General features: G+C 37.8%; 1 protein-coding gene across 3 annotated transcripts in view; it reads left to right on the top strand.

Annotated features, from left to right (window-relative positions):
* The window catches only part of FBXO30 (F-box protein 30), a 330989-nt gene that overhangs the window by 10423 nt on the left and 300569 nt on the right, over nucleotides 1-19997 (top strand). For 2 of the 3 annotated variants that reach the window (XM_062641857.1, XM_062641856.1), the window contains 2 exons: nucleotides 885-2976; nucleotides 3826-6714. In XM_062641857.1, coding sequence (XP_062497841.1) covers nucleotides 901-2976; nucleotides 3826-4029 — 2280 coding nt within the window. In that variant the 5' untranslated portion in view covers nucleotides 885-900 and the 3' untranslated portion in view covers nucleotides 4030-6714. Of the gene's footprint in view, nucleotides 1-884; nucleotides 2977-3825; nucleotides 6715-19997 lie in introns of those variants that run through there. The other variant, XR_009969095.1, reaches the window with a different exon arrangement.

The raw sequence follows: 19997 nt of genomic DNA, 5'->3' as shown, positions 1-19997 counted from the left end.
GAGATACCCTTACACTCCAAACTGCTGGTATTATCAGTACAGCTGTAGGATGCATTAAAAAATTCACCTTTTTTGGGTTGAACTGGAGGTATAGATAAGACCTTGTTGGGCATTAAGTTTTACGTAAAAGATTTCAGTGAAATAAGAGGACTTAGTTAATGCATAGTATAATTGCTACCCTTGGGCAGCAGCTACTATAAAAATAAGGGAGGAGTTATAGGCTATGGATGAAGAAGAATGAAGAGCTGTAGTAAAGGACTGTTGTCAGAAGCATGGAATGGGGGAAGATGGGACACAACAGGGAACCGAGATAACATTCTGAGGGCTGCAGATTGCTTTCCACAGAACTGCATGAAGAGGGTATCAGAAGTTTAGATGGTAGCAAGCAGACCAGGGAATAGGTTGCCTCTGTTTCATTTGGAAAACTGGAGATGAGGATGAATCTGGCTTCCTTTAATTTTCTGCTTACTCTGTAGAGCTGTATGGTTTATGATTTTGGGTAGTAGGCCATAGAAGTAGTAGGAGAAAAACAATATTTTGTTTTCATTGAGTCTTCCATTTGTAATGGGAAGGGGAAAAGAGCTATTCCAGAGGGATGAGTATACAGCAGTTTTGCCTGATTTGCATGTATTATACCTGGTGTATAAATGTATGTCTGTGTCTTGAACTCTGATAAATGTGTATCTTTAATTTTCAGGTGAACATTTAAATACCATTTCTTTGAGATAAAATGTCACATTTTCTTAAAATGGCTACTGATCAGCTCACATTGTGTTAATATATATCTTCCTGTACATGCAGAAGATGAAAAACTGCAAATAAAAGTAAATATTAATAATATTGAGTTACATTCTATACTTTTGTCTCCTTTCTTTTTTACTCAGAATTGGATTTACAGTCATGGAAGAACATCAGCAACATTTACACTGTGTGAACTGTGTCAGCCGTCGTTGTATGACCAGACCAGAGCCTGGCATTTCCTGTGATCTGATTGGCTGCCCATTGGTTTGTGGAGCAGTTTTTCACTCATGTAAAGCTGAGGAACATCGCATATTATGTCCACTTGAAAGAGTGCCTTGTTTGAACAGTGGCTTTGGATGTCCCTTCATAGTAGCCCGAAATAAAATTGCTGATCATCTAGAAGTTTGTCCTGCAAGTGTGGTATGTTGTACCATGGAGTGGAATAGATGGCCAGTCAGTTACGCAGACCGAAAATCTTACGAAAATCTGAGTAAAGATGTTGATGAAGTGGAGCAACTAGATATGGCTTTAGCCCTTCAAGACCAGCGAATGTTATTAGAATCACTTAAAGTAGCAACTATGATGTCAAAAGCAGGTGATCAAATACCAGAATCCAGAGAGCAAACCTCTGTCAAATCAAGTGCCCCAGATACAGTGCATTCAAATGGTTTAATGCCTGTAGATGAAGAGTCTTATGGTGCTCTTTATCAAGCTACTGTAGAAACAACGAGGAGTTTAGCTGCTGCTCTGGATATCCTGAACACTGCTACAAGGGACATTAATATGCTAAGTTCAAGCCTCTGCAGTTCACCACAGGAAATTAAAGAAGATACTGAGATTAAAGAGAAAGCTTCTAATGGCATTATTAAGGATAAAAAGTCTGACCATGAATATACAGATGAAGATAACATAGGAGCAGTTGGGGGGATAAAATTTGACAGCCTGAGTCAAAACTCACAAATGGAGCAAAATGGTTCTAGTGATATTTGTTATGATGTAGTGCAAAAACATGACTTAAATCTAAACCTCAATAACTCCTCAGTTTTGTGTAATGGCTTTCATGTAGAAAATGAATGTTCAAAGGTGTTGGACCAGAATGAAGATCTTGGTGTATCTAATTCAAAACCATCCAGTGTAGCAAATGGTGAATGTACTACTTCTCATGATGATGAAGCATTGCAGTCTTGCAGCTCCCTCCCTGTAACAGCACAACTTAAAGAAGTAGTATCAGCTGATCAGTTAGTTAATGGCAGTGTTAATCATGTACTACTTCCCCGTAATGCTAATGAAGAAGAAATGTTAGAGAGACAAGTGGAGCAAGAAAGATTGAGAAATGTAGATGCATTTTCACTTTTACGACGTCGATCCTACAACTTCATTGTTAACAACTATTGGTCTACATTAAAAGAAGACAAAGCTGTTGATACATCAGATTTGGAGATAACAGAAGATCCTATGGGTCTTCAAGGGATTGATCTAATCACTGCAGCTCTGTTGTTTTGCCTAGGAGATTCTCCCGGCGGTAGAGGGATATCAGAAAGTCGTGCTGTTGATGTGTATCGCATTGACTTCGGGACCCAAACATTTTCTCTCCCATCTGCTATACTGGCCACTAATACAATGGTGGGGGAAATAGCTTCAGCTTCTGCATGTGATCATGCCAACCCACAGCTCTCAAATCCAAGTCCATTCCAGACCCTTGGACTGGATTTGGTATTAGAATATGTGGCTAGATACCAAACAAAACAGCGTTCAATGTTTACATTTGTTTGTGGACAGTTGTTTAGGAGGAATGAATTTTCATCGCATTTTAAGAATGTGCATGGTGACATTCATGCTGGCCTTAATGGCTGGATGGAGCAGAGGTGTCCTTTGGCATATTATGGGTGTACATACTCTCAACGAAGGTTTTGCCCTTCAACACAAGGGGCAAAAATTATTCATGACCGCCACTTACGGTCATTTGGAGTTCAGCCTTGTATTTCCACAGTATTAGTAGAACCAGCAAAAAGCTGCTTAATTGGACTACACAATGACCATCTGAGTAGTCTACCTTTTGAGGTTCTGCAGCACATCGCTAGTTTTCTAGACGGTTTTAGTTTATGTCAGCTTTCCAGAGTGTCACGTTTAATGAGAGATGTGTGTGGAAGCTTGCTTCAAGCACGTGGAATGGTGATACTACTATGGGAGAAGAGAAAGTATGCAGATAGAAGTTCCTGGCAGATAAAAGAAAAGGTAAGTTATTTAATTCTGAAGGTGAAAGGAAAAGTATTAAATTGGTCGTGTCTCTGCTTTTTGCCTTAGTATTTTCCTTGATCACTGTTGTTACTCCTGTTTTTTTTTATGCAATATCCCTTCAAGAAACAGCTTGTTGTACAGAACAACAAATAGTTAAAATTGATAGCAGGTTTGTCCAGTCTTTTCCACACTTGATGAAGTAGAAGTACTGCTGGTCTAATTTTTACTTGATTTAAATAAATGAACTTCTTTTCCCCAAGATTTATAAGTATTAGGTGATTACTCTTTAATATCAATATTCCATGAAAGTGCAAAAGTTGCTTACAAAGTTGGCTTTTTTTGCCTTATGCTGTTTACAGCAATTTTAATTTTTGCTGTCCTGTTGAGATCCTATCCATTGCCATGATATTGAGTGCCTTAAGAATGTAAATAATTTTTAAAACCTTTGGGTGACCTTTGTATAGTACAGTTTTCAGCATCCCAATCTCCCCTGACCTGTGGAGTTATCAGCAGCAATCCTTCAGAATTGCAGAAGTTGATCATTTCAGAATGATTGTTGTGACTGGTCATGCAATACTTAGTCATTTAACTTCTGATTGCATCTACTTTGTAGATGCAAAAATTACTGCCTTTTTTGCCAGTGTTCAGAGTTGACTTGGAATCTGACTCAGGCAGAGGCTGATAATACAAAATTTAACATTGTATGTTTTGGTCTTGTTGGTTTTTAGTATCAGTTATAGTAGATGTAAAGCATTGCCTGAAAGCATTACAGCATAAGGATTTAAATCCTGCTCTGAGTTCAGGTACCTTAAAACATTGTGAGCCTAAGTGCAACTTATTTTCTAGGTTTGGCGCTTCAGTACAGCCTTCTGTACTGTGAATGAGTGGAAGTTTGCTGACATCGTAAGCATGGCTGACCACTTGAAGAAATGTAGCTATAATGCTGTAGAGAGAAGAGAGGAGGCTGTTCCGCTGCCATGTATGTGTGTAACAAGAGAACTCACTAAAGAAGGACGTTCACTGCGCTCTGTTTTGAAACCAGTACTTTAAATATTGCCACCACTCCAATTGCACATACACTCAAGCACCTGATATAACCTCGGTAATCTTACGTGACACTTTATTAATGTACTAAAGATACTTTCTAGCTAAATCTACTCTGTCACTGTGTATATAAGGTTTGAAGTGACATTTATTTTTTATAATACTGTTTAGCTGGAAAGTAATGAAAGTTGCCTTAATGTTTGAAAAATTCGGAACTTGCTGGACAGGGTAGTTTTATCTAACTTATATAATTTAAGAACAAAATCCTGATGTTTTCTGGTTCACTGGTGCCCATGTTGCTGTTGACTGATAACATTTCAAAAATGGCCTCCAAATGGTATGCACATTTAGATAGGAAACACTGAATTGTACTTTCTGTATTTGGTCTGTTTTTTTTTTATAACAAATTCTAATCAAAATATTTGAAAGATAAGGAAGAATTCAAAACTTTGTAATAGAGATCTCAAACATAGCTTTTAAGCACATCTTTTCTCATTACATCAGTGTTCTAGTGCTCTTCCTAGTTGACAGGTGATCTAGGATGAGCTTTTTTCTGAAGTTTTTGTTGTTGCTTTTTTTTTTAGCAGCAATCTAAGCAAACTCGGATTTAAAGCAGCTCAATTTTTCATACAACTTTCTTTTGACATGTCAACAATAATTATTTCTTCTCTGAACTATTAACAAGTTATTTCACTTTTGGGAGCAAAACTTTTAGAGCTAAAAACATGGAATACTAGTTTTACTCTCGCACCTACAATGATATCAATTTAAAATGTTTTTCCTTGTCCTGCAGTTGGCTGAGGGTTAAATTGCTTGAGGATTCAGAAACTCAAAGTATGTGATGAACAGTTATGAATTTATAATGCAGCTAATGAAGCAGCTTTACTTGTTCTATGGTGTTGTGAGATATATTGTCTCCTTTTCTGTTAATCTGTCTATAAAAATGCTGCTTTTTTGAGGAGCATTTTAAATTACTAGCATATATAGCAAATGTATCATCTTCATAAGATGAGACATTTGTTAATTTCATAAGGCATATCAGAAATATATGTTCAACCACATCTGTTAAGCAAACAACTCCAATTTGCTTCCAGTCTTCCGTAATAAAAGATCTCACAAAGTGTTTGCGAACAGAGAAGACATGCTATGAAAAATGGCCTGATATAGCAAATCTGTAATAACCTGAACTGACTTTCCAACTTGTATTAATTTTGGTGTCTGTAGCCTGTTGCACTTAGCAACTGTGCCACAAAGCTAAAACAGAAACAGACCAGAGCATGGAACAAAGAAATACAGATTGTATTTCCATTATAGGACAAAATAAGAGATTAGTAAGGAGGAGATGTTTACAAAAATGGCTAAATTTATTACTCATAATTTCTGTACTGGACACTTGTTTATGGCTACTCTGGCTACAGTTTGCAACTTTGGTATCTGTGCATTTCGCATTCTGGCTCTAGTCCAGCTAAACATTCACTGCCTTTTTCTATCCAGAGTGCTGCAGGTGCCCAGAAAAAAATCAAATCTATTTCTTCAGTGCCATGAGTTGAAATTAGAAGAGCTCAAACAGCCTGGACCTTCAGACTACATGTTCTTTTTCCACAATTTCTCTTTGTTTATTTTGTTTGGAGAGAGGAGAGTAAACCTTCTACAGAAGTTAGCAATATTTGCAATAATTCTTAGCTGTTACCACAGCTATATGGAAAGGAGAATTTAGATTCATTTATAAATCTGACTACATCAACTGTGTTTTAGGTAGGGATTTTAAACACGCACCCTACCCCCACCCTTGTTGTCTTAGTAAAATGCTTATTACCCACAAATTCTTCAATACATGGCAGGAGGGAGACTTACATCAGTTCTGTTCTTTTAGCTCTAATGGCTCCTTGCTGCTGCTCTCTGGTGTTTAAAAGTGGTTGTGTGACTGGAAGGATCCTGAATGTTGAGGAGTTTATGCTTGTGTTTATGGCTAAATCTAATTTAAAACATCTGTTTTGGGTTACTGGTATTTTTTTAGTCAGCAGTGTGTTGGTTTTGGTACTTGGCGTTTTTTGTAACTACCCAGAACCCTGGTAAGTATGGTATGCAGGCGTGTGTTGAGGTCGCTTAGGGTAAGAGGGTGTTCAGTTAGAGGAACTGGTGTTGGTAGAATCTTGCTTGTAGCACAGTGCAGATCTACATCTAAAGTATCATCAGTTGTTGATCTATTAAAATGATTTTTTTAACTACTTGGTGTTCTTCTTAAGAAATAACACTATTTCTCAATACATGCACTTTTGTTTTCAAATGTAGATACAGGCTTTTATGTGAGTTTATTTTTTATGAGAATCCAGAGCTATTAAAATACCAATGTTGTAAACAAAATCTCTGCCTTGTAAACTGCTCCAAATGCAGGAATACAATGTAGGTTAGGATAAAAACATTTTACACTGCTATGCAGTTTGTAAAACATCTGTGATATATATTATTCTATGAAAATGTGGCTTGTTCACATTTGCCCTTCAATTTTAAAAATGTTGTATCCCCTTCCTGGTACATCTTCCTTACAGCATATATAGATAGACAGCTGTTCCAGTTTTTCTTTTACTTGATACCGCATTGCTACTTTGTTTAAAATACTATGTTTTCAATCATTATGCAATATTTTTTTTGCAATGTCTGTTGAAATCCTAATAAAACTTTTGGAGTTTCTCTTTTAGTATGATTGTACTTCTTGTAAAACTTATCATCGGCATCATTCAAACATGGTGCTCAGTGTCTGCCTCTAGGATTTCATGTAGTACTCAAAAAATTAAGTTACATAAAGAAATCTATTTTCAAATACTTTAAACATTGCACAATTTGGAAGTGATAAATATATGTTCACTTCAGTATGAAGATCGGTCATTTGTTTTTATACTGTATGCCCATTTCTACTGCTTTTGGTGCATTATGCAGCATAGGTTCCCTTCCACATTTAAAGATTTAAGTATAACACTGAAGACTCATTGTGCCTTGTAGGCTTGTTTTAATTGTTTTTTTTCTGAATAATAAATTAGAGTATCAGATCAATATGACAGAGAACTGTTACACAAAGAACATTTTCAGTGCATTGTCTCATGAGTGAAGTTTTCTATAGAAAGTTGTTGCTTAAAATGGTGCAAAAGATAATAGTTGTAGTTCAGACTGACTGTGGAATGGCAAAACCAAAATCTCATTAAAATAGACTGCCCAGAAATTGGCCTTTTGCCCTGCCAGTTGCTAGTATGAGTATGCTAATAGTCTTTACAAATAAAAATGGACCTATAATAACATAAATTTGATAATAAATTAATCTAAACTCGGTGTTGTGGTACGACTCATGTTTTTATTTCAGCTGTCAGAAACTTGTGACTATTTTACTTATTTGGCCGTGCTAGCATTTTATTTTTCTCTCTCCGTAAGTGGATCAGATATTTTGCTCTGCAAGGAAATATTTTTTGTTTCAGTTTAACTTTCTTGATGGTTAAAGTGTTCTAGAGGATCTGCATGTGTGCTTTAGCTTGGTTTTGTGAGAAAACTGCTTCTAAAGCTAGCTTCGTAGACTTTTACCTGCTGATTTTACTTTCCAACAATAAGATTTAAGTTCAATGGAGAATTCAGTACTTGCTGTAGTATCAGAAAGGCGATTTAAATTCTTTCAGTCAGTATCTCTTCAGGTGGCTGTGGTCATCTTCAGATGAGCAAAATCTAGTGCTTATTTACAGCACTGAGGGGAAAAATGGCATTTGGATACTGTTTATAAAGAGTTACGGCATGTAAGGCAGAGATATTTTGAAGAATGGAGTTTTCAAAGTGTGACTGTATGGCATGTGGTGAATATTGCAGCAATAATCCAAACTGGAGAGGAAAAGTGAATGGACAGGTAGGCTTAAAATAATGAAGACATCCAGTCCTAGCGTAGAGATGCTTCTGAGGGCTGGAATTTTGACTTATGCATGCTGCAACTGTGTTTTACTAATTTATCAGCCTTTTCATGATAGCAAGAGTTAGCATGCTGCTGCTTATCTCTGATGGTGCGTTAGTTGTCAACTGTCTCCAAGTGCTGCCTGCATTCCTGAATCAAGTACTGAGTAGAATGCAGTCCTCTTTACTGAATGTGAGATGTGTTTTTGGTGTAGCTTCTACATGCTGCTGGTGTCAGAGGCCATATTTGCTAAGGATAATATTAAAATAAGGTCCTTCGGATATGGAAGATTCATCTGTGTGGTTTCCATCAGTATTTGCCTGAAAAAGGGAGCAAAAAATGCGTTAGGGAATGCAAGGAGCAAAATAAGAAGACTGATAGCATTCAGTACAGCTTGCTAATGGCCTGGCAGTCAAAAAAATGTTGTTAATAATCATTAGATGCACTATGAAATGTGACAGCAAAACTCCATGCCTCTGCCATTTTGACAAAACAAATTCTGCAACACATGCAGTAGTAGGTATACAAACATAGCCTCAGGAGTAGAAAAATGCATACAGAATGAGCATGTATGACTTTAACAGCAAAATATTGGGGGGGGAGCGGAAGCTGGAATTTTGTGAGTATGCATTCACATAAGGCTAGATTTGTACAATCAGAAAATGGGATATCTGCCTTGAGGATATTTAAATGTTCTGGTGCTTAGTTTCATCCTAAACTGTGCTGGTATTTATTTAGAATCATACTATGAATGAACTGTAGAAAAATAGGAAAAGTTGCAATGACAGTACAAAATTATTTCCTTGACAGTGTCATCATGTAGTATCAAACTGAGAATTTATAAGAACGGAACATAAGAAATAAAGGCATATTTTACAATCTAAGATTTACTTTTCCCCCCTAAGATATGTTTTCAAGCATGTAAACAAAAAAGCTGTCTTCAAGCTTATTGTGATTTAAACAGAGAGAATTCCGCTAGCAAGACAAAAGCTGGGTTGTGTTAGTATTTTCATGTGAAGATCCCAGCAAAGGGCTTGGCTGCAGAACAAAACTAATCTGCTTATGTGACTTGTTAGCAAATGAACAGTCGACGACCTGGCAGGAATGTGTGATGGACTTTGTTCAGAAATGTTAATGTTTGATTGTTATATGTTGTGTAATCTGAATATTGTGTACTGTTTAGTATTGTAATTATATAGTTGTGTTCCACATGTAATTCCAGAGGCTTTTGCAGCAGACCGGAAATAACGTGCTGCTTATAGGGTTTTGAACCTCGGTTAAGGTAAAATATGACTGTTACGAATTGTGGCAGTTGTTCATGAGCATCTGGAGTTTCACATCATTGCATATCTCAAGAGTGAGCGATGAGTGGATGCCTTGTTGCGTAAGCAAGGTGGCTTACTTCTAAGGAAGACCAATTTTGTGTGGTACCTTACTGTGCATGTGCTTTTTGTTTATATGCAGATAAATAGGATGTTCTGGAATTAATGGTGCCATAACATTAACTCCTCACGTAGGATACTTGAGGGTTCACGTTTCAGGTAATTTGGAATGTGTGCCAGATGAGTATCACAAGCTAATGTTAACCAGTATTGAAACCATTATCTTTTCTATCCAAGGTGGGGCAGATCTCTGGATCACGAAATCTGTTTCTGATCATCTAATTAGGATACCTGAAGGAAGTCTCTTTTTTTCAAAGTGATAAAGAGGCAGATTGTAAGCAAAAAAAAAATGGTTCTAATTCTGGCTGAGGCAAAAAAAAACCTGCCTTATCTGTAGAACTTCTCAAGTCCTGCTTCCCAATTTAATCCATGAGTTGTTCTGTGGGTACTTCTCCCTAAGCTCAGCTCCTCTGGAGAGTGAGTCATGGTAGCTGAGCTCATGTTCAAAGAGTTAAGTATGCCTGTTCTCCTCCAAAATTATTAAATGGAGATTAGTAGCTTGGTTTACTTTGGTTAAATTGAAAAGTTTCTCTTCAGTGCTTAGGTATGATACAGTCCATGTGATCCTTGTTTATTGGTTGTGGTCTGAGAATGGGAAGCTCTCCAAAGAGAGGTGGAGGTTAGGAGTGGGAACCTCTGTGAGAAGAGACTAGAGGCTGCCCCATGCTGAACAGTTGGTTCTAGATGACTCTGCAATGGACCCACCACTGGCTGAAGCTAAGCCCATCAATGAAGCTGGCGATGCCTCTGAAAATGTATTTAAGGAAGCGTGAGTGAATAACAATGTGCAGCAGCTGTGAGAGAAGAGTGCCAAAAATGAGAGCAGCAGCTCTGCAGACACCAAGGTCAGTGAAAAAGCAGGAGGATGAGGTACTCCAGGCACTGGAGCAGAGGCTCCCCTACAAACTGGTGAGACTGTGGTGACTTGTTTCTCAGGTGTGGTCATCTGCACTCAAAAGGAAAAATCATATGTGTATGGAAAAAGGACTATCCTGTAGTCACTGGAAGACTCCTTGAGATGTATTGTCCATATGCATGTTTATGCCATTTCCAGTGGGGCTTGGAAGATGGAAGGAACACTGAAGGGCTTGGGAGGCTGAGATACAAGGCTTACCATGTTGATTTGCGCCATCTACGAGATAAGGAGGTCCTGTGACTCTGCATGGTAGGTGGGCACCACCCCTGCTATGTGAGAGAGTAGAACCTGACCATGTTATGAAGGTCCTAGCTCAGACTAAAAACTACTTGGTTTTAAATTATTGAATGCATGCACTCACATTATGAATTAGCAATAATAGCAAAAAAAATTGCTTCTAATAGCTAAATTTCTTGATTCCTCTTACTTAAGTGGTTGAACAGTTTTGACTTGGGGTTTTGATCCAGAGTATGTGTTGAAGCCTTAATTGGATTTGTCATCAGGGTTGCAGTGTTAATGACAGAGTAAAGTGGGTTGTGTGGTTTAATGTCATTGAGCAACATCATGCAACTGGAAAGCTGTAATTCTGTTTTGCAGGGAAATAAAAGGTTTTCATCTGTATTTTTCTTATGCTTTGGAATGAAACACAAACATTTTGGTAGGGTTTATGAATCCTAGAAAGCAAGCAAGCAAGATACAGATGTTCAAAGTAACAGCTGAATGGTCAGGGCATTTCATGTGTAGAAGACCCAGTCTCCAAATCATGCAGAAAAGGAACATTCAATAGTAATTTGCTGTTTCTCATATCATAATCACTGAGAGCTGCTTCTGAGTTCTTTCTTGCTTTCACCTTTCTCTCACCATAGAATTAATGATGTTAAATTATTCCACTGCTGTCCCAGAGTAACACAGAGAAACCTGTCTGAAATAGTTACCATACACAGATGTGTTAAATGAGGGTGGACAGGACATCCACAGGTGAAGTAACAGTCAGAAATCTTCAAATTTGGCAGAGATTATTCCATAATTTATGCTTTGACAATTAGTCAAGATAAATTTTAAGTGGTCTTTAATTTTGCTCTAACCGCAGGTACATTCTCAGCAACAGTGGGCTTGAGAAGCACTACTAAAGTAGCTAGAGTAGTCAGAGAGTTAGGTTACAGCTTGTGTTTGGAGCATTCTGTTTGAACTTTGCGCTAATCTTACTAAGACAGAAGTTAGATGAAAAACTTTAGTGTTAATTAGTTCCTGAGAACAGCACACAATGTGTGAATATTCCCTGGCAGTTGTGGTGACCTGACAGAGCTCAAGGAAGAGTTTACAAGTGGTCAACTGAAGCATGCTGTGCTACTTTGGATCTTGAGCTAAGTCCTTGATTGTTGCATGAAGATCGTATGAGAATGTTTTTCCTCAAAGTTTGATGCAGTATATCAGATTAAAGCAACAACTTGTATCCATGGAGGTAAAAGTTTAGAGTTGTGCTCAAGCTGAAACTAAATTGAGGAGAGACTGAAGAAAGCAGGGAGAACATTAGCAACTGCACATCATTATCTGGAGACTCATGCTTGATAAGGGAGTTAACTTCTAGAGGCATCTGACTACATAGTTGCAAGCTATTGCATTAATAATGAGTTAGCCATTAATCAGCTGAGACTCCATGGTAGTGTTAGCAGATGTGTTATACCTTGCAGATTATTATACCTGGAGCAGATTGAGAGAATTTGTCTGGCTAGTCACCACAACTTGGCTAATGACATGCTACTCAAGTAATTTGACTGGGGAATTGCCGCATGATACCCTAGGAGCCAAAATCTGGCCTGTACTGTCAGTGATCCCATCATTGCCAAATGCACTCTCAGCAGGTTCGCTGCCACTTGCTTCCCTCTGCGGCATTAAATGCTAGTCTTGTTTTTGTTTTTTTTTACCTCACTGTAAATGGGATTAATAATAGAACTAATGTTGGTTTTGGTTTTTTTTTTTTGTTTCGTTTTGGTTTTTTTTTTTTTTTTCCCAAAACCACTTTGATACAGCTATTAGCAACCGTTAAAGTTCCTATTAGTCTTCAAGTGAATGTTCTGACAGACTCATCCATAATGCAATCTGGATGAGGAAAAAAAACCTATGTATTTATTGCTCCCTATGGACCATGTAGATGTAATCCCATTGAAATGAAGTGAGATGCTAAAGATCTGACTACAGTAATTCTGTGAAATTCATGCAGTGTTAATTCCTAGCATAGTTTGATCAATATATCTAATGTTTCTTTCTACTTCCTTGAATTTATGCAGGTAATAGGGTTTGAACAAAGGTGTGCAACAGCAAAACAAGTATTAATAAATACAGTGTAATAAAGGCAATACAAACCCACTCATTTTCTAGCGGTATAGACAGAAACCTTACTAGAACTTGTTTGCTTAGGAAAGACTACCAGCAACTTGTTTATATGACTTAGGAGCACTGCAGTGAAAACTGACAGCTGGATTTGTTACCTACACACAACTTTTACAGCTTTTTTTGAGTATTTTTGGTCTCAGGAGAACTGTCTGAAGTTTGCTAGCTACAGGGAAGTAAGTGTTGTACATACTCATGTTCTGGCATGTGGGTAACAATTACTAAATTTACACATAAGAGGTATTTGAGGGGAAATGACTAGATTCAGTTGACTTTCATGTGATTTTCAGATTGTTCTAATCCAGGTCATGCTGGTTGCTCCTTAAAATGTCTCAGTCTTGTAAAAATATGTCTCGGTTCTTGAACAGAGTACTAGTTCTCCAAGTCTGAAATCAGTCCTTCTAGGTGATAACGTGCAATTCATCCATCACTCTAGTCAGCTGCCAAGTAACAGTTCAGCAGCTTTACCTTTTTTATAGATCTGTGGTTGATTACATGTTCCTACAGAAAAAATTGTATTTGCAAGCATTTGTGAAAGGCAGAGAAGAATTGCAATGTTAAAAGAGAAAAAAGAGAAGGTATAATATCCAGATCAGCAGCTGAAGTTTAATTAGACCTTTAAAATTCAAACTGATTGTATGTGAACTTCAGTGGAATTCAGAGAGCTTTACAAAGCACATGGCTGAGAGCAGCAGAGGAATGATAGCCTCTCTTGAAGTATACGTAGTCTGGGCAGTGAACAGTTTTGCAGTATTCCTTTTTTCTTAATTTCTATTCCTTGCAACATTCTAAAATAATATGCCATTGGCTGTTCACAGTGAGAGTCCTACTTTGCAGTCTTATTAGCCTAAATTACCTATGTAAAAGACCATTATTTAATAGCTTTATAAAGGGCAATTAGTTTTATTTTCATAAAGCCTTAAGTTAAAACTTGCACCAATACCCAAATAGGTAGCTTAAAAGGCTAGAAAATGAAAGGTGTATTTCCAGAGGGACTTAATACTGTATACGCTAATAAAATCAGTAGAGGGTTTATCTGTTATCTCTAATAATTAAAGTTTTAGCTTTAGGCTTCCAAATTTGAATGATTTTGCAAGAGGTAGAGTCACTTTGAATCCTTTTTCTGGTAATTGAAGGCACTGACAGTCAGTGGTTTCAATTTTATGCTTTTTAAAGATGAAAGAAACACCTACCTTCTGAAGTTTAGTGTTCAAAAATGTTGGAGATCCTCATTTGGTAAGAGAGATTGGTTTAACTTTCCCCACAAAGAGAGGGAGACCAGAATGATATAAATACTGGTTTGTGCTGTCTTCTTAAAATTATTTAAAGAAAAAGCATTGGAAGATAAATCTAATTTAGTTGTTCCAACAGAATGTGACACCTTGGCTCAGTTACTTTGGCAGGTGGGTGCAGCTTTTGCAGTATGAAGTCTAAAAGGATGTAACTCTTATGCTTGTTTGGCATATGATCTTTATAGAATAAAATAACACTGAAGCTGTTCTCTTTCAGATGGTGATTGTGTATGAACATAGATAGGTCAGCAATGGCTATCTTGCCTGCAAGGCTTGGCTTGAGTGTGCTGTACCATGGATGATTGTACAGGTCGCATGTGGCAGCAGGCTTGGGGTTTTTTAGAGGGATCAAGGTTGATAACTTTGCCAGACTGTTTACTTCTGTCCCACAGTAGAATGGTAGAACAGACAAACTAGTATCTGTAGTTGGTAAGGGAACATGCATATAGTGAACGTGTCTCTTGTGTGCATAATCACTTCAAAATACAGTTGAAGAAAGCCCTGTGAATTATTTTCGCTTGTTTATTATTACATGTCGATAGAGTTTATGTAGCTTGGAAGAAATGGGTGTGTAGTTGAAAAAGAGGTAATTCAGAAAACAAAGGTAAATTAACTGGTCTGTTATACTTGAAAGGCATGGTCAGTAGCTCACTTAATGCACTGTTCCTGGTGGGGAGGAACTGTGCAATAGTATTCACTAGGTCTGGGCTGATACTCTGAAAAGCTCCCATTGTGGAAGCAATTGATTATCACTCTGGTAGCTTTTTGAAATGCTGAAGGACAGTTTATTTTGTGTGCCACTTAATGCAGTCAGGCTAGTGAATATTTACAGTATCAGTGATCACAGAGGTAAAAAGAAGTTACTTTATTTGCATATTCATACCTACAGTAGAACTGAAAATAGAGAACTTAATTGTTGCTTTCAGTTTAAGTCATTAGAAATGTGGATACTTACAAAGGAAATCCAGTAACTGCCCCTTATGAAGCGCTTCACTGTGCTGCCCCTGTCAATTCAGGCTGGTCATCATTCCAATCTAATAGCTCTATTCCCTTTCTTTTTTCCACCTTAAAAATATTTTAACCACTGGGATAGCTGTAATCAGTGATAAATTAAAAATACTCATAAATTTATGCAGTGTAAAGAACTTTATTAAACAAGATTAAGTTCTTGAGCATTTGGAACATGCTATTCTGCTACATGTGTTTATTAAAGAGCCGCTACATGCTGCAAAGAATAGTTGGCTGGCTGGCAGGAAGTCAGAGAGGGCTTGAAATTTGCATTGAACAAATTCCATGCAAACTAGTTCCAACAATTCATATATATCTTTAAACACTCCATTTTTCTGTTTTATGGGTGGGAAGCTGAGAAGTGAGAGATCAGATCAGGATTTATTCTGCAAGATGCCCAGACCATGAATTTGTTGTCAAGTAAATACCAATTTTGATAATTTATGAAAATAATTCCAGTTGCCTGGAATTTTAGGTCATGAGTGGCACACTCAAGAACTATTAAAATTTTGGCCACATTAGTGCCTATTATTTATATATGAATCTAAAAACTTTTCTATTTAGGTTTATCTCAGAATAGGAAAGGCTGTTGACAACGTTTTATATAGCAGTAAACCTTCCATAATGATCTTAGCTTGAGAAAACAGTGTCTGTGTAAGCGTGCAGATGACTTAATGTCTACAAGTAAACCAAGAAGATATATAAGTAGGACAGTTTAGATCTAGGTGCTAACTTTCAGTAAAGTTGAAAGCACTTTGGGGGGAAAAAACACAAGAAGTTTCAAACAGCTTGTATATTTTCATGCAGTAAGGAGTGAAAAGTACTGAGAAAGATCATGTCATTTGAAAATGGAAGTGCTCACAGCTGTTCAGGACAATGCAGTATGCATGTGTAGTACAAGCATAACTCTGACTCTACAGTGTGTGCCACTGTACTTCAAAGGCTATTGTAATATTGTTTGTTAACATGACTGGTCTATTTTTAGGCTGATCTCCAAACTCTGTTATTCCTTCAAAACAGGTGAAGAAAGAACTGCAGAGTGGTCAGCTGGTGACTCTGGGGCCAGCTGTGGCTTCCATGTTGGCATTGCCTTGAGGGATGGGCTGTGCTAATGGGAAGGCATCTCTGTGTGAGAACTCGAGCTCCAGTGGAAACAGATCACTATGGATCTCAGCAACATACACACACCAAATTAAGTAGTCGGAGTCCCCTGTCTATGATCTAGTCTCTAAAGTATGTCATACACATCTTGGCTCTTGGCTGCAAGCGGTTGCCATGACCTGTGGAAGGTTGCTAAGCTGCAGGCTGCTTACACGCTTGCTCTAGGCTGCAATCCCTGTTTTCAGGGGTTTCTTTGTGGCTGGGTGAAAATAAGTGTTTGTTCCTCAGCAAGGATTATATGTGTCAGGTAAGTGAATTCAGTGAAGCTTGCTAAAGCTCTTGAAAGAAGAAAGGTACAGTTGAAAAAGTGGTAAAGACATGAAACCAAGAAGATGAGGGGGCAGCAGCAATGCACTGGACTGATACAGTGATACAGCAAAATATTCATACACGGAAATAAACTATTTCTTAAATATTGTTGGTCATACATAAAACGCAAGAAAAAGTCTATATAATGAAAAACTAAATATATTTTTCTTAAAGTGGTGACGGGAGTATAGCATACTAGAACTTCGTATCAACCAAGAATTTGGGGGGGTCCAAAGAACACTGAAACTGTGCTCAATTAGATGGTGCACTAGACTGGAGGCACAGTTGCTTGGGTCTGAGTGCATCTTTTTTTGAAAGTGGAAGTCTCCACAAAAAAGGTACATTCTTCTACTTAAAACTTCATCTGTCACGTTGCACATCAATTTTGGCTCAGACTGCATCCTACAAACTAATGGAGTAAGTTTTTAGTATTCCACACAGCCAAGTGTTTGGTTTTACACTAGGTCTTGTTTTGAAAGGGCTGAAACACTTCTTCCCTCTGCCCCTCCACTCCCCAGCAGGTATTTTAATAGGAAACTTAGTATGTCATTGGTGGTAAAAAGCTGTTTTCAAACAATGTGCCTTATAATGAGTTGGCATTGTAACAATTTACTGTTACTGTTTTTCACACAAGCAGCACAGTACAAGGCACTCTGCAGTCACGGAATCCTTCTATAGGAGTTTATGCAAGCCCTCTTGAGTAAATCTGTCCCTGTGAGCCAGGCAGAAAAGCCACATTGCCAGAACTGTAGTTTGCCTGGGGACATATTACCCTCATGAAGGCACTCCACAGATATGTGAGACTGGCCTGGAGCACCCATCTAAGAACTGTGTAGGTCACTTTGAAGCAGGGAAGGAGCTGTGTGCTGGGCTTGTGTGTGGTGTTGATACCTGGGCATTGATGGGGCTGATACAGCATACTGAAAGGGCCCTCTGCTTCAGTATGTTGGGACTTTCTCCAGCTCCCAAAAACATCAGGCTGGGGAGGATGAGAAATAGCTTTATATTTTTATTAGGTTTTGAGAAAAAGAAACCTACCAGAACAGTTATTCCTGTATGTGTTCTCATAATGTTTACTGTAATGTTATTGCATGCTTATGCTGCCTAGTTACTTCTAAAAATAACAAACTTCTTTTATTTTTAAGGCAACAGGCTATACAGAACCCTGTGCAAAAGTGAAAATAATCTCCTGTAGTGTCCCACCTGTTGTTACAATATAATTTTCCAACACAATTCCTAAAATGGTCAGTCATGTCAGAACTTCTGTAGCTTTGTCTGCATAAAAGGCTGCTACAGGCACTAAGCAGCTAAAACAGTTCATGCAGTTATCACTGCTCTGACACAGCACCGAAATCTAAAAAGTAAGAACAGCAGTGCTTATCTGGTAACAGGTTGTTAAATTGCTTAGTCTTCAGGCTATAAAATCTCAGCTTTCTCTTAGCTGCTGTACTGTCCAATTAGAACAAACAGTGAAAGTATTAGTTCATACTCCTCTCTGAATTATCACAAGGACAGTTAGACTTGAATTAGGTTTGGATCCACACATCACTGATTAGTTTAGATTTATTAATCATCATAATAACTTTCACTTAAAACAGTGGTCCTAAATTATTTGCATTAGACTAGCTGTTTTTTTTATTTAGTTCAGCCTCTGAAGAAACACAGGCTGTGTAAATTTTTCAGCAATGAACATTTTGCCCAAATCACTAATACACCTAAATCAGCTTACCACATGATACAAATGTTTTTCCTTTTTAAAAGCAAGTCTGTACAGTATGCCGCCTTTCTCTCTTCTATAATTAGCACAAAAATTTGGAAATTGCAGTAACGCTTTCTCTGTATCTTTACAAGAAAGAAAATGACCTAAAAAGGGAAGAAAGGCTAGTCTAGGAAGGAGCAGAGCTAATCTAAACATCACCCACAACTGGCAATCAGGGGCACTCCCCTACCTTCCCTCCCTCCCTTCTCCAACCCGATCCTTTCAAGTGTCTGTGTTTTGGTTTTGTTTTTCAAACTCTGTCTTCACTACACATTTCCCTACTTGGAAATATTATCATTTGAAATCACTGTACAGCAACAACAGATAAAGCTGTGCCAAGCAGCAAACTGGCCCATGGTGTAAGAAGGTTTGTCATCAGTAAAGAACATGTACTCCACAGACATAGGCTACCCCAGCATGGAAGTATTAAGTTCATTGGTCATTTTAGTTGTATCCATGCTGTTATGTGTGCTATTGCTGTACGTAGTAGGCACTTTCTAAATAACAAAATTATAAAGAAAAATGTGACTTTCCACTTGGAAAGCTGAATTACGGACTCCTGCATACTGTTTAACTTCTTAATTAGGATTTTTGTTACCATTTCAGCCAGCAATATTTTGTCTAAGTTTCCTGAATGTAACAAATAATTCAAGACTCTTGAGTTTACAGAAATACCAGAGCAATTTTACGGCAGGAAGAGACAGTATTACAGGGGCTTCTGTAGCATATGAAAGCCATAACCATATCTTTCCTGACTGGTCAATCATCCACAGCAATGAGATTTGTATGAATGCAGATCTCACCATTAGCATTTCAGTAGGGCCCTAGGCAGAAAGTTAGATTTGTGATTCTACAGTAGTGCACAGTATTAGAAAATGCCTTTAAGCATGTTTTATGTGTACACATATATAATCACAGCTCCCATTTTTGTACATTCAAAGTTTTCTTTAGAACCCTGTTATCTACAGCAATTAAGCAGAAAGTGAAGATGTAACTGTAGATGTTAAGTTGGTACGCAGCCTCAGTGATTACTCCTGTGAAATCTCCACTGCCTGCACACAATTTGGATAATAAACCAGACTTAAAGGCTAATTATCTGGAAATTACATAAGGCTAAACCTCTCAGTACAAATCGGGAGAAATCCCACAAAGCAACTGATTCTCGCAGAGATGCTAATGCTATGGAAAAAATAATCTTTTTTCATACAATTCCTCCTATATAGTCAGTTAGAAACATAGCATTGACAAATAGCCAGTAAGGTACCAGGACCAATAAATTGAAGGCTTTAAAATGTATCTGGCGCTAATAAGCATCAGTGAGTCATTTACTTAGATTTACGGTGAATTGAGGCTTCCACTCCAAAGATGCTGTAGGTTAAGTACACCGCTAGCCCCTAAACAGCTGTCAAGCATACAAAGGCACAATGTTTGTTATTACAGTTCAGTCCTACCACCAAGATGGTAACTTGTTTCTTCCCACAGGAATGAACAGTTAACAGTAGTTTGAACTGTTAACAGTAGTTTCTTGAACAGTTAAAAAGCAGCTTGACTACTGGGGTTTGGGCCCCTTTATGCTAGATCTTTTTGATGGGACCTGTAAGGCTTGCCAAGTTGTAAGCAGGACTTAGAGGAAAAAACTTAGAAAAGGAAATGGTTGTATTTAATTTTGTGGCTGTAAAAGATGACTGGATTCTAGGGAAGGCTTTTAGGTTTTTGTCCCGGGTTCAGCAGTAGCAGTCATTTTTCTCCTTGGTAGCTGGTGCGGTGCTGT

Source organism: Pezoporus occidentalis, unplaced genomic scaffold (assembly GCF_034315485.1).
Source record: "Pezoporus occidentalis ecotype Australia unplaced genomic scaffold, CSIRO_AGI_Poc_V1 ctg7, whole genome shotgun sequence".
NCBI lineage: Eukaryota > Metazoa > Chordata > Aves > Psittaciformes > Psittacidae > Pezoporus > Pezoporus occidentalis.
The sequence above is the reverse complement of the archived record's forward strand: the minus strand, read 5'-3'. Positions and strand labels throughout refer to the sequence as shown.